Below are 13956 nucleotides of genomic sequence, written 5' to 3' on the forward strand. Positions count from 1 at the left end.
GTCATTTGAAATTGAGTACTGTTTGAAATATTATTTAACAACACACTAGCGACACATGTATATTTTAGTTTGCAATAGTTTGCAATAGTGTATACAAGCAAAATTTTATGATGGATGGTGAATAATGAATATTCAGGCAAGTCTCACTTACACTTGCCTGTTTAAATAACAAGCCTTAAATGGTAGTATAAGTGCTTTTATGTAAATTTCCTATCATCTTATTGAACATGATTATTTAACTAGGTAAAACAATTATAATCTACTTATCTTGTACACAAATTGTTTTTATTAGAAAGAGTTCATCGGTTCGGGCAGAATAGCGCCAATAGTTCGTTTAAGTGTGCTCAGAAATACATGACGATGTCCCTTGCCGTCAATGCCGCAATCTATATTTTTTATGGTGTACCTTCCGACTCCCGGCCACACAACGACACGCTTGTATCCGGGCGGTTTGTCATAGCTACTATTAAATCCTCTTTTATTCTGTTTGAATGTTTTAACTTTACTGATGTTATAATGAGCCGGTCCAGGATCTTCCGCTTTTCGAATACACATTGATATATCTACCAAAGTATTGCGTCCTCTGTGAGGAAGACTTCGATTTGTTTTATTCATCGTTCCAAAGTGAGACTTTTTATATCTATTTAAAGTCGTTCCAAGGGCTAAGGGCCAGGTAGCCGCAGTACATCTCTTAGTATTAGCGAAATGATTTTTTATTGTACTTTCGTCGCGGTTTCCCGTAAAAAGATCATATGGTCCACGTAAAGACACAACTTTCATTGATTTCATTTCGACAGATTGTTTATCGATCACACTGTAACGGTTAGGTGCCAATGACCATTTCGACGAGGTATCTTTAAACCTGCAAGGTTCTTCTCTTTCAAAAGTGGGTCGTACAGAATGTGAACCATAAGGGGCTTTAAATGGAACACTTTTGTAATACGTACCGGGTCCAGGGATGTCACTCTTTTTGGTTTTATCACGAGGGGTTCTCCCAAAGCCTAGGTTTTTGCATGCAGCTTCGTATTTTTTTCCGTATGTAACCTCATGCCAAGCGGGGCCGAGAATGGAATCGTACCATTTTCTTTGTTGTAAAACTTTCTGATTTCTATATCCGAGATTTTTTGCCCAATCCTCCAATTCTGCTTTGTATCTCCACGGATCCTTGCTGGATATCCTTTTTTTTGTAATCGGAAAAATTTTGTTAATATTTTTTGGGTTGTAAAGACATGGATCACAGCCGTTTGGTCTTGTTGTATAAAGACCACTTGGGTCCAAACCAGGATGCACAGTAATTTTCCCGAAACGTTTAACACTTGAACCAAAAGGGGCCTTCTTAATTTTAGTTGTTGACATTTTTTTATAGGCACATAAATACAGAAAACACTACGTTTAGTAATTATTTTGAAAGATTGACTTTTTTTCTTATTTTATAACATTTTGTTGGTGCCAGTAATTGTTAATCTCACAGGTATATTAAAAAAAGTTGGTTCATTAATGTTTAAGTTTATATCAATAAATTAAAAAAATCCATTGACAGTATGTAGGTATATAACATATATTTTAATTTAACTTTTATATAAAAATAAACGCTTGGATTTAGGCTCGGGTTCCATCACAGGACTGATTGAACACTAATTGTGAAAAACATCGATGTAAATCTGTGTGTATTTGATTAGTGGAACCATGCTGGTTTCTTACCGTTTATTCTAGTTCAAAGCTGTTTTCCGAAAAGTGTTTAAGTTGTTTGCGCAGTATGTCTTTTCTTTCCATTCTCTTCTGTTTTTCGTCTTCAGATCGTACACATCCGTATTTATCACATTTTTTCTCACATACTCCATCCATTTCTTCTCAGATCATCCTCTTTCCTTTACGCTCATGCTATGAATTATTGAGAAAAATGATAATGTAATAATTAAATATGTTTGATTCTATTTTAATACGAAATAATTAAAAACTCAGGGTTTTTTTTTATTAACATCGATTATTCCATAAACTTTGTATTATTTATGATGGGTACGTTATTTACGTACCTTTATATGCACAGTGATTATAGATACAAGTTTATTTTTTTACTAAGTCATCGCTTTACAATGTATGTAAATCCTAACAACATTTATTACAAAAAATATTATTTTCCAAGGTTTTATAAATATTTATTTTATTAAAGGACGAAAATATACTAGTTATATAATTACATACATAATGTAACTTTGTGGTGAGACTTTGTTAGCCCGGCCAGCGCTCAACTACCACACTACATTTTACATTTTTGTTACAAAGGTCGGTAGCGTATTGGCGATGTACAAAATGCTTAATATTTCTTACAGTACCAATGTCTGGGGGCGTTGGTGGTTATAATTATCATAAAAAATTAAAGTCTCATGACATATTACGTTCAGATTGCATTCGTTTGTCAATTTTAGCTCTACTAAAATTATAAAATTAATAAAATAATTCTGTAATTTTATGCAGTCTAAATTTTTTTTTAAAATATGCGTAGGAACCCATATTTTAAAATTATATTTGTCATGTAAACATAAACACGTGGTAACTTTGTTGCATATCGATTGAGTAGGTAACTATAATTATTTATTAGATACCTACACGTATTTTGTTGTGTCGAACATTTCCTATACACTCAGAAAGATATTTTTTTAGTTTTTGTATATATTTGTTAAAAGCCGTAATGTTCAAGTTTTGGTCACTTTATCGAATTTGCTATTATGCAGACTGATATGCAGTATACTGCAATGGCGACGTTTTTTCCGCGATAGACTATAAAGTGCCTACTTCTTTTTTATCACGTACCTATACATAGTGTGTAGTTAGGTATTTCTCATTGATATCCAAATGACTTGCTACTTACGACAATATCTACCGGGAAATATTAGTGCATAGCTTAAGAAATGTACTAAAGTTTCCTCTAAGTTTATCTTATTAGGAGTTAAATATATTTTGTTACAGATGAATTAAATGAAAAATATACGCATACAGATCAGTAATTCGTGGCAGCGATATTTTGTGAGGGTCTTTTGCTGCGAATTAGAGAAAATCTAAGGAAGGGGAACTGGCAGTTCTCTGCATTAGTAAATACCGCGCCTAAGGCGGCGTACATTGAAAATCGATGGGGGACAGGAGGCCGGCCGCGCTTGCGTCTCGCGTGTTTCGTCCGCGTGTCGCCGCCGGACCGCCGCCGTTGCCGCACGCCCCCGACCTGTAGGACGCCGCTAGACTTGTTGCGAAGGCCACCTGTTAACACATGGAGGCGCCGTGAATCCAAGGTAAGTTTGCTTTAATTCATAATACGGCAAGCCGCTGCGAATTCAGCTATTATTGTAACAGCAAAAAAAATACATTCACTTAAAATTTTGGCGCGTATTTATTTTATATTTTGAAACTGTAGGTAAGGTTAAGTTTACAATATGAATGAATATAATATTCAAGTGGCATTCTTAGTTGAATTTCCAAATCTTTACATTCAATTGAATGTTTTATAGCGAAATTGTGATCAAGAATATTTTTAAAAAGTGTTTTAATTTAGTTTTGGTAAATATATATTGAAAAATCAACATTTGTTTATGTGTACGTACAAATTGTTAAATATTGCATGTTTTAAGTGATAGTTCTGAAAAGGATTTAACTGTTTACGTAAAGTGGTTAAACGATAAATTAACCAGTCAACATTTTGATCATTTTTTGTAGTTTTATTTAGTGTTTGAATAATGTGATAAAATAAATGTAAATACTTTTTTTTAATTATAATTATAGGGACGATATCGTCGTTTTTTAATATTATTATAAAATACTCTTTAATTGTTTAATTTAGATAATCTTGGTAATATATCATTGGAATCGTCAACATTATATTAATTATTTTAGAATATTCTGTATACCGCGTAGATTTTGTCCTCGAATTAAAACATTTTATTGATTAACTCTTTTAACGTGATGTTAATCAATACGCTAACTTACCCCTAGGGTCATAAGATTAGATTATATCTTGTAAAATGATATGATTCAGATGACGAGAATTATTTGAATTAGTTTGAAAGATTTTTTGTGATGTATACAGTGCATTTACTTTACTCCACGTCATTTAATAACACTACAATTTTATACTTAATTGTATATATATTTATTTTAAGTTATAACAATTAGCATTCGTAAAAATGCGCACCAATGTAATACGTACGTATGCACTTGTGATATTTTAATAATCTGAAATATTTGTAGGATTTGTATTTGATTCTTTCTTTAGGACAATCTAGGAAGTTCAGGTTGCAGTAACAAATGATTAAATCAGACGGATGTTGGTATTTATTAAAAAAAATGTTGTATTGACTATTTCATTCAAATACAGTATTTTTTTAAAACTACATATCATTTATATAAAAATAGCACAGGTAACAGATGCGAATGGTGCATCTGATGATTAGCGGTCACTTTTTCTCTTAATGTTGAGAAACTTTTCTGAATAAGATTTAAGGTTCAATGATTATAAAATCACTAGTTACTTTTAATCATTATATAACGTATATTAACAAGCATTGAGCTCGTTAGTATATATTCACATTGACGCACTAGCCTTTACTCTGGAACACAATACTTCACAAAATCATTTCGACGGTAACATCTGAGCGAGTGTCGTTTACTCAGGGATAAAAAGAATAAAATCTCACGTTTCAAAAGAACTGTATTCTTTATTAATGTATGTGAATCCATAATGGTTTAATCAATCATTATAATCATTGTATAACGATGGGAATCCTTTTTCGACAATTCATTATGACTTTAATTTGAATTTTTATATAAGGAGATTCATATAATAAGTCATTCGAACTAAGTTTACATTTTTTCTTTTTATATACTTTGTAATAAAGGATTCGATGTGTAACTGCCCTCTTAGGCATTTCTTCTATACCTAAATTTGTATTTGTGTTGTAGATTAACTATGCCGCTTAAGTACAAGCGTAATACTGGTGTCCAGCCACGATGGAGTACTTGAGGCGAAGATACTCTCGTTGAGGCAATGGAAGAATGAGATGAATACTACTCGTATAATTTTAATTATTTTCGATCTTCGACCTATATTCGCCTGATAGACGTTTTAATTTAAACGACACTGGCAATCAAAGAACAACAAACCAAGTGAAGCCAATAGCAATCACAAAAGGTTGAAAAGAACCTTCAAAAACTTCTGCTAAGAAGAGAAAAGCATTTCAATAATTGAATTACATGTTTTTATTCAAGTTTCAAACTAAATGATGGGATTGTTTAAATATTTTCGTTATTTCAGGCTTATACACATTTTGTTATGATCACTCTTAAGAGAATATAAGAAGCGACTACAATATTAATAGCAAGGTATATAACAATTATAGGCAAAAAAGATACAAAACCCTGAAAAAATGTTCCAATGAGCATATTTTTTGAAAATGTGGATAAAGTGATCAAGGAACGATAAGTAAAATTGTTGCAAAGAATATGTTGATAGGAAAAAAACAATAAAACATTTAAATACAGTATTTTATTATTGTAAATCATAATAAAATAAAAAATACTTATTACTAAATGGTGACTTTGATTCCATAAGGTTTGATTTCTGATTCTTTCTCGTACGTCTATAGGCTATGCTCAATTATTTATAATCTTCCATGCCTAACTTAATTTATCTTAATTCTCTATATATTACACTTTCGCTTTTGGACGTAAAAATAAAGACCGATATTTTTACATACGATATAGGTGACTTTACATACAGACATACTATAAAATAACGCAATCCTGACGTCGAACCTCCTTTAAAATGCTTTCCTGATGAAAGTGATAATTCTAGATACTTCGTACAGGTTATTGTGATAGCGCGCTATCCTGTTAAAAGAAGGGTACAATACGTTTTCCTTATAACTGCACTTGGAGGTGTAAAGAATCCTTATGGAAACATAATATCAAAGAGACATTACCAGAGCCTTCACTTTTATAGTAATTATTTAATTTAATGAATTGTGCCATGAAAATTTCAAATGGTTAGGAAGTTTGTTGACTTAAAAAACCATGTCCATAGTTGTGTCTTAGGCTGTTACCATTTGCACTGTTTTTATTTTCGCCAAAGTTTTCTCTGTCTTCTGCAAGCAGTCTGTTCATACCATCTTCTTCAGGTCATCAGTCCACCTGGAAGGAGTGCGCCCTATGCTGTGCTTTCGAGGATACAACTGCTTCAATGGCCATCGGTACTTCGACTAGCTACGTTGGTAGAACATTATAGATCATTTCACAAAATGCAAAGCTTTCTTGGATTCGTGAATTATTACGAATTTTTGATCGCGCTGCTAACCATGTCTAATCTCAAATTATTTATATTTACTTAAGAAGACTTAAGAAGCAGATAAATAACATGTTATGTGAAGCCAATAATTTATACAATAATAATTGTCGTCAAAAATACTCACTCACCGATCAGAGGATTCTAAATACTTAATTGGAAAGAAAGTATCAAGGACAAATATTTTTTTAATTGTTCATTTGTCAGCTTGGAAGCTCTTGGCTCATAAAAAAACATTAAATGGACAATATAAATTGAACTAGAGGCTAGCCAATCTTTATTATAATCACATGACATTAACAAAGAACAGAGAATAAAGCCATTATTAAAATTAAAACGATGATGTGTGTGGGCGCGTACGCGTCATAATATGCGTTGCTGCGACTTAGATATCGCGAAAAAATTGCGGTAATCTTCATCGTTGTAAGACGTCTTGGATCCCTTGCACACACTACCGTGCCCTCTCGAGAGCAAGCTTACCTCTGCAGGCTTCCTTTGCCTCGAAGGCGTCATTAAGCGCTCAGTTCTGAGTATGTTCTTTTATAGTGATGAGAGAAGGTACAAATGGGGCCGTCTCCTTTCTCCCGTTTCTTTTGGGGGAGGGTTTTAAGGAAATATAGTGCTCTCACTAACGCGTGTTCTTTTGATACGACGATGATCTCACGGTAACAGCTATCACCGAAAATGCACGATTCAGCATGCAAACATGAATGGCATTAACTTTAGTACTATTAACAACTTGTTGCTGCTAGTGCAAGATGATGAGGGCCGTATAGTGAGACACTAATGTAGTAGGCAAGTGGTTCCTTCTAATTTGTTACGTACCAAAACAGACGTATTTGCTTGTTCGTAAGTGGGAGTACCGTGTTGTACTAAAAAGTTTCAGGGAACTGGAGACTCTTTTGGACTCTTAGGTCTGATTTGAGTCCAACTGCACTTCCTTCCCTTGTTGTACTGTAAAACCATTTTCCGTGGTCCTTTCAAGTGGCGTCCATCCACATGGGAGTGTTTTTATACACAACATGCGCGGCCGAAGATTACATTCCGAAGATCATGAAAGAAGAGAGTTTTCGTATAAAACCTAATCCAGTCCATATAAAACGAAATTGTGGCCTTACCCAGATGGGTTGCCGTAAGTACAAGATCGTGTACAAGTCAACCCACCCTATTCGTTGCTAAAGGCCACATAAGAGAAAAATATCGTCGCGGTGCAGAATCGGACGATTTCTATCTTAAAATATGCCTGATCGAGTCAATATAAAAGTTATTGGAGTTTCCCGTCGTGATATACTCGGCAGTAGTTCGGAATCTGAAAATTGTATTAAGTAAATTCTCAGAAAATACGTGAAGACATTAGGCGTCTGAATTTATTCCGGCTATGCAGGATTTGGCCTCCTATCAGATTATGAGAATATGGTTAAAACAGTAGAGTTCTGTTTGCAATATTATATGTCTTGTATAGATAGATAACCTACTTTGAAATTGATCGCCATGGTTAAAATCGGTCAGTGGGACATCCAAACCATTCTAAGATAACTCATTTTCTTGATTCTGAACTTATACAAGGCAGCCAGAAAATTACACAAATACGCTTGTTAATTTTTAATTTTAAGTGATATTTATATGGATTGATTGCAATTAAAATGGAATGTATGTGTGATATTAAAAAATCTTTATAGTATCAACTACGTAGGTTTTCTTTTTGTCTTCCAAAATAATCGTCAATCAATTATAATTAATTTTAGTATAATTTTTAAGTTTTATAATTGATACTGCTTAAACCAATATAAAATCACTCTAATTATCTATACTGACTCGTATACTATAATTTATACAAAAACATATATGCACTTCTAAGATAATTTTTACACTCTCGTTTTCTAAACCGTTCACCCGATCGCCAAATAAAATAATTTGCATGCAGTTTACAGACATTGTATAAATATATTTTGTTAAGTGACACTTCTTTGGGTACGCTGAGAGGTAAATTTAAAGGTCAGATTGGAGTGCAACATTTCTATAAGTATTTACGGTTTCACTGAAACATTATTTGTCGGAAAGATTTACTTCTGTCATTTGTAGCCAGTTCTACCTCTGTAATGTTACAAATTGTTGAATGTTTTCGTTGAACTAATACTTTTCATATTTCTAGATTTTATTCTTAAAGATTCTAGTAAAATTATAACGTACCTTTCAAAAAAAAAAATATCAGTTCATTGATAGTTGGAAATGTATGACTAACAGTGCTTGGTTTTGGAACAAACAGATTATATAAAACAAAAACAAGCTTGAAACATTATAGTGAAGCAACAAAAGCAAATACAAAATCAAAATCGAACTCAAATTCCTGGTAGTGTGAACAACGCGAGTTTCAGTGACCGAATAATAATTTAATAACTAATAAATTGAGTGACAGCACATTTATCACATCTTTTGTTTAATGATGATGTGATTATATTCCATGGACAAAATTTGTTATTCGGTGGATGAGATGTGAAATGTTATTGAAATAATAAATAAAGTACATATTTTTTAATATGAGATATAAGCTAAGGTTAAAAACTCGAACACTACAGAACTGTTTTTTATAATCTTTTCAACAAAAAAAAAAAAAAGATTAAACGACAGTGCCGTAATGCCGAACTTTTTGATTTGGGACATTTTCAAAAGGTTATCTAAATGTTATGTTTTCTAAATTATTTAATTAATCTTCCGCAGTTGCTCCTTGACATTAGCCTGTATAAGTAAGTCAAGTAGTATTTATAGGTTAGTAAGACATAATTTTCACTGATGTTCAGTTAGTGTTACCTAAAGTACGTTGGTGCGACCGAACCTAAAGTCTCATAAACACATAAAGCGACGAATAAATATTGACAATAAGGAAAAAAGACGAATGATTTTATTTTATTTACTAATTAAACTATCATTAAGCTTAGATGTAATTTTATAAAATATGCCTTAAACAATGAAAATTATGCACTAAACACGTAAAAATAATTTGTTTTTATCTAAAATTTCAAATATATTCTGTTATTATCTATTATATGGATCATATTAAACTTATTATATGTATCATAAAAATACAACTATATAAAAATACACTTAGATTTGTTTTAGACGTTATACTTGATTCATGTAAGATATAAATCAAGGCAAAGTTATTCGTCACGGCTGTTTTAAGCCTGTCTTTAATTTAAGATTTTCAAAAGCGTTCCGTCCCTGCTCTAACAATAAATGAATGTGTAAGCAAGCGAGCAAATGTAAGCGCTCTAGATATCTTGAAAACTATTTCATAGTCACAATCTTCGAAGGAAAACTACTTGTTTACATTCGAAGATTTTGTACTGATTATTTTGATTTAAGATTTTTATAATAATCATCATTTATCGTACATGAGTAAATTGAGTGCTTATTCTTTTGTATAAATACAACTTTTATTTACTACAGACATTCATTTAGAATTATATTTATCGAAATTGTTTTTATTTATATAATAGACTCCTATATATCTTTAAATCATGGGTTCTCATAAGAAGCAACGGGTTTATCTCATCTTAATACCTACATGATCATCTACTCGATGTTTAATTCCTATTTGTTACGGGTACACAGAAGGAAATATTAATTACGCTGGTAGAGAAAAAAAGGTGTATCTGAAAGTAGCAGCTCGAGTTAAACGTAAAAATGTTCTTTTCAATTATCCTTTGTGTGGATAACAATCTTAACAGACCTTTGAACATGTTTCTTTTTATTATTATCAACATACTTAAGGTTTCACATAATTATTTAATAAAAGAGGACAAATTTATTATTCTTTTATGATTAATCGAAGGTAGATAAAATGCCAATGGACAAACGATAGATTAGAAATTAGCTGTTAAATACTTTCAGTTGTGTATTAATATTTAATAATAAACATAAAATATAATATAATAAATAAGATGTAATAATATTTATTAAATATTATACAAGATCTTCCATTAAATGTGAATATATAAAAATAGGAACCACTACTGGGAAATGCGATGCAACATAATATTATTATTAAAATTGGAATATTGTGCAAGAAATATATTATCCAACGACGCTCAGAGACAGATTATACTGAGCGGCGTAACGAAAAAGGCGAACGAACGAGTTTTAAGAAATATTTTTACCGAGTTTCAGGTTAAGCCAAAGGAATCCGTTTTATCTATGAAATCTTTACCATCTTATAGCGTCGCCCCATAAAGAATATTAGAATGTCGAGTATTTTACATTTCACTGCATCAAGACCCACCATACTTAGTCACGTCTTTTATAACCTCATACTATTCAAATTTTCGAGTCTATTTTATGTTTTCTCAATCCACGTTACCCTAATGGTTGTGAATTTTAATATGTCATATTTTTTCTCAATTATTATCAATTATCGTAATTCTCAATTACTTCTCCATTCACACTAATATTCACGTAATTGTCTTCATCATTTCTATTTATTTATTTATTGTAAAAGAACCACCATCGACTTATCCGAAACACTTAAAAATAATATTTAATATGGGTGACATTCATGGTACATCTTTATAGGTGTAAACAACATGAATTAATTTTTAGAATAGAATACCAATAAAACCGTAACCTTGATAGACGATCAACAAATCTACATATCTATAAAATATAGTAGGTATATCATTACAAGAAGCAGCGCAGATTTTTTTTTTATATATATTATTATATAAGCTGCGCTTTGCAGTATCAGTCGCTTAATCATTTAACTTTAGACGTGACAAGCATTTATTGATTTTATGTTTGCTATATAATAATAGTATTACTATGTTAAAATTTCTCTTTTTCGATCAGTGGTTAGGTCTGGCGGTTGATGAATTTATCTGGACATGCAGTTGTATTCTTAGAGTATTGATCGCATAATATATTTATCATCATAGCCAGCTGGTGAGTAATCAGCTCATCACATTCCGATCTAATAAGTTTTCTGTCTTCTTCTACTTGCTCCTCCTTTTTTTGGCCATCAGTCCAGCTGTCTGAAAGACGTTCTACGCTGCGTTTGCTATCCCCGGTCTCATCTCTAGGGTTCGTTTAATCCATCGGTCGTTCGACTTATATGCCACTGACGTTTCCATTTTTTTGCAAGCTATGTCGATGGGCTTAGTTCTTTTCTACTGTCACTTGGTGGTAGGGCTTTGTGTAAGCCCGCTTGGGTAGGTACCACCCACTCCTCAGATATTCTACCCCTAAATAACAGTACGCAGTATTGTTGTGTTCCGGTTTAAAGGGTGAGTGAGCCAGTGTAACTCTGTAGTTACACTGGCCTGTGCACAAGGGACATAGCATCTTAGTTCCCAATATTGGTGGCGCATTGACGATGTAAGGAATGGTTAATATTTCTTACAGCGTCATTGTCTATGGGTGATGGTGACCACTTACCATCAGGTAGCCCATATGCTCGTCCGCCAACCTATTCCATAAAAAAAAATATCATATCTGATTTATTCTTCAATGATATTCTGCGCCTAGCTTGCTAAGTGACCATGAATTTGTGGATTAGTCTTGCAATCAAAGTTTCGTTACCATTTATCATGGCAAATAAGTAGCACTAAATGAAAACCCTCTTTTTTCAAGGATTATAATAGATGCTTAAATTAAATAAGCAAGGAAATCTTGTTTTTTTTTAAAAAGCCGCGTTGTATAAAAAAATTGTAATTTATTTATGCGAACTTTACAATTAAGTGTTTTTAAGTAGTCTTCAATGAGAAAAAAGGTGATACCAATAGCTTAGTGTATTACGGTCAAACGAGTTAGTTAACCGAGATAAAGATAATAGCCAATAATTGTATTGAATGTCTGGACTCACTCAATAACCACAAACACTTTACCACCACAACCACTCACCTAGACTACTCTTTGTGGACGCATAAAAAGTTCCCTTTTATTATATTTTTAATCAACTATTATTTTCATAGGATATTATTTCAAATATTTATTTAGCTGAGATGTTCCAGTGGTTAGAACGCGTGCATCTTAATCGATGATTTCGGGTTCAAACCCAGACAAGCACCACTATATATTGCTTAATTTGTAATTCATCACGTGCTCGGCGGTGAAGGAAAACATCGTGAGGAAACCTGCATGTGTGTAATTTCATCGAAATTCTGCCACATGTGCATTCCACCAACGCGCATTGGAACAGCGTGGTGGAATATCTTCTAAACCCTCTCCTTAATGGGAGAGGAGGCCCAGCAGTGGTTAATTTACAGGCTGTTACTTTACGTTACTTTAATTTAGTTTAGTGAAAAAATATTTCATTATAATATGTTATATGTTTCGTGCGTGTTTAAATTTTATATGTCAGATATAAGAGAAGTTTTAATATGTGCAAACGAAGTCTTTTCATCAATCGACATTGCTCACACATTCATATTGCAATCCAGCACCCACTTTTAATTTAAAATCATAAAACATAAATTTTATTAAACACTAGTTTGAAGTATAGTTTTTCTACTATATTTCAAAATTTCACTAGTCTGAAATTATACTTTTATACGCAATAAAGTACACGATCGAAAAGTCTATAAAGAACATAGACGCAGGCATTGTTTTGTACCCAATTAATTTAGTTATGTATTCCAGCTCAAAGAGTCCTAGATCCCTTAGTTCTTGTGACGCTGTGAGGAGTGCTTTACGCTTCTTGGAGTTCCACTGTCTATTGAAATTTAACATGTGGCTCATTTGTCTGCTTTTCCAAGATAAATAAATATGAAAATAAAGGCTTTTGTGTCCGTTTTAATTTTGTACTACTCGATTGCGAAAACGTTCATTGTGTTGAAGACGCCTTACAGCTCTCAGCTATTTCTATGACCTTAAATTCTCTCAACGTTTATTATATAAATTGAAGATTTTAAAAATGGTAAATTCATTTTATAGACTACGATGATGGGGCTTTGCGTAAGTCCGGCCAAGAGGATACCACCCAATGTACCCTTACTGTACTGAAAATAGCGAACATTTAAGAATTAAAAATGATCAAAACTAAAATCAAACTCTTTAGACTCTGAATCGTTATATGTGTTTGATATAACAACCAGGTTTCATTTAGTCGAGAGAAATAAATATTGTCTTTTATGAGCAACTTATTTTAATTTATAAAAAAAATGTTTCAAAGTTAGAACAATTACTTTCCATCTTCAAGCACCCTCTTTCTTGTACCCTCTCAATAAACCAGTGAATATATTATGCATCAGGGGCAATTGTTCTGTTACCAATGTTTTATTTAATCTTCGATTAAAACATTTTAAAATATAAATAAACTCGATAGTTGGGCTTCGTGCAAGCCGGTCTGTGTAGGTACCACGCGTACCACCATATATAATTCTACCGTCAATTAGAAATACACTACATACTAAGTATTATAGTACTGTTGTGTTCCGTTTTGAAGGGTACCGTATTCCTGTTCTATAATAAGCAAACGATATATTGAATTCATTAAATTGGGCATACACTATTAATTCTTATAAAATATAAACATTTTGCACATCAGCATTTTTAACCTTGTAACAGAAAGTAATAAGTTTGTGTTAGGTCCTTATAACAATCGTATGAGTATCACATTTTCGCACAAAACCATTAATACA

General features: G+C 32.4%; 2 protein-coding genes across 3 annotated transcripts in view; one reads left to right on the top strand and one right to left on the bottom strand.

The window, feature by feature from the left end:
• Positions 1-73: 73 nt before the first annotated feature.
• Positions 74-1395, bottom strand: LOC124543080 (lymphocyte expansion molecule-like). The gene has a single exon (XM_047121114.1). The coding sequence runs from the start codon at positions 1354-1356 to the stop codon at positions 289-291; it is 1068 nt and encodes a 355-aa protein (XP_046977070.1). The 5' UTR covers positions 1357-1395; the 3' UTR covers positions 74-288.
• Positions 1396-3191: 1796 nt separating this feature from the next.
• LOC124543145 (zinc finger protein SNAI2-like) overlaps positions 3192-13956 on the top strand; it is a 61865-nt gene continuing 51100 nt past the window's right edge. Inside the window, exons 1-2 of one of the 2 annotated variants that reach the window (XR_006967434.1) lie at positions 3192-3284; positions 4948-5516. The gene's annotated coding sequence lies outside the window, so the exon portion shown is untranslated. Of the gene's footprint in view, positions 3285-4947; positions 5517-13956 lie in introns of those variants that run through there. The other variant, XM_047121215.1, reaches the window with a different exon arrangement.

This window comes from Vanessa cardui, chromosome Z (assembly GCF_905220365.1).
Source record: "Vanessa cardui chromosome Z, ilVanCard2.1, whole genome shotgun sequence".
Lineage (NCBI taxonomy): Eukaryota > Metazoa > Arthropoda > Insecta > Lepidoptera > Nymphalidae > Vanessa > Vanessa cardui.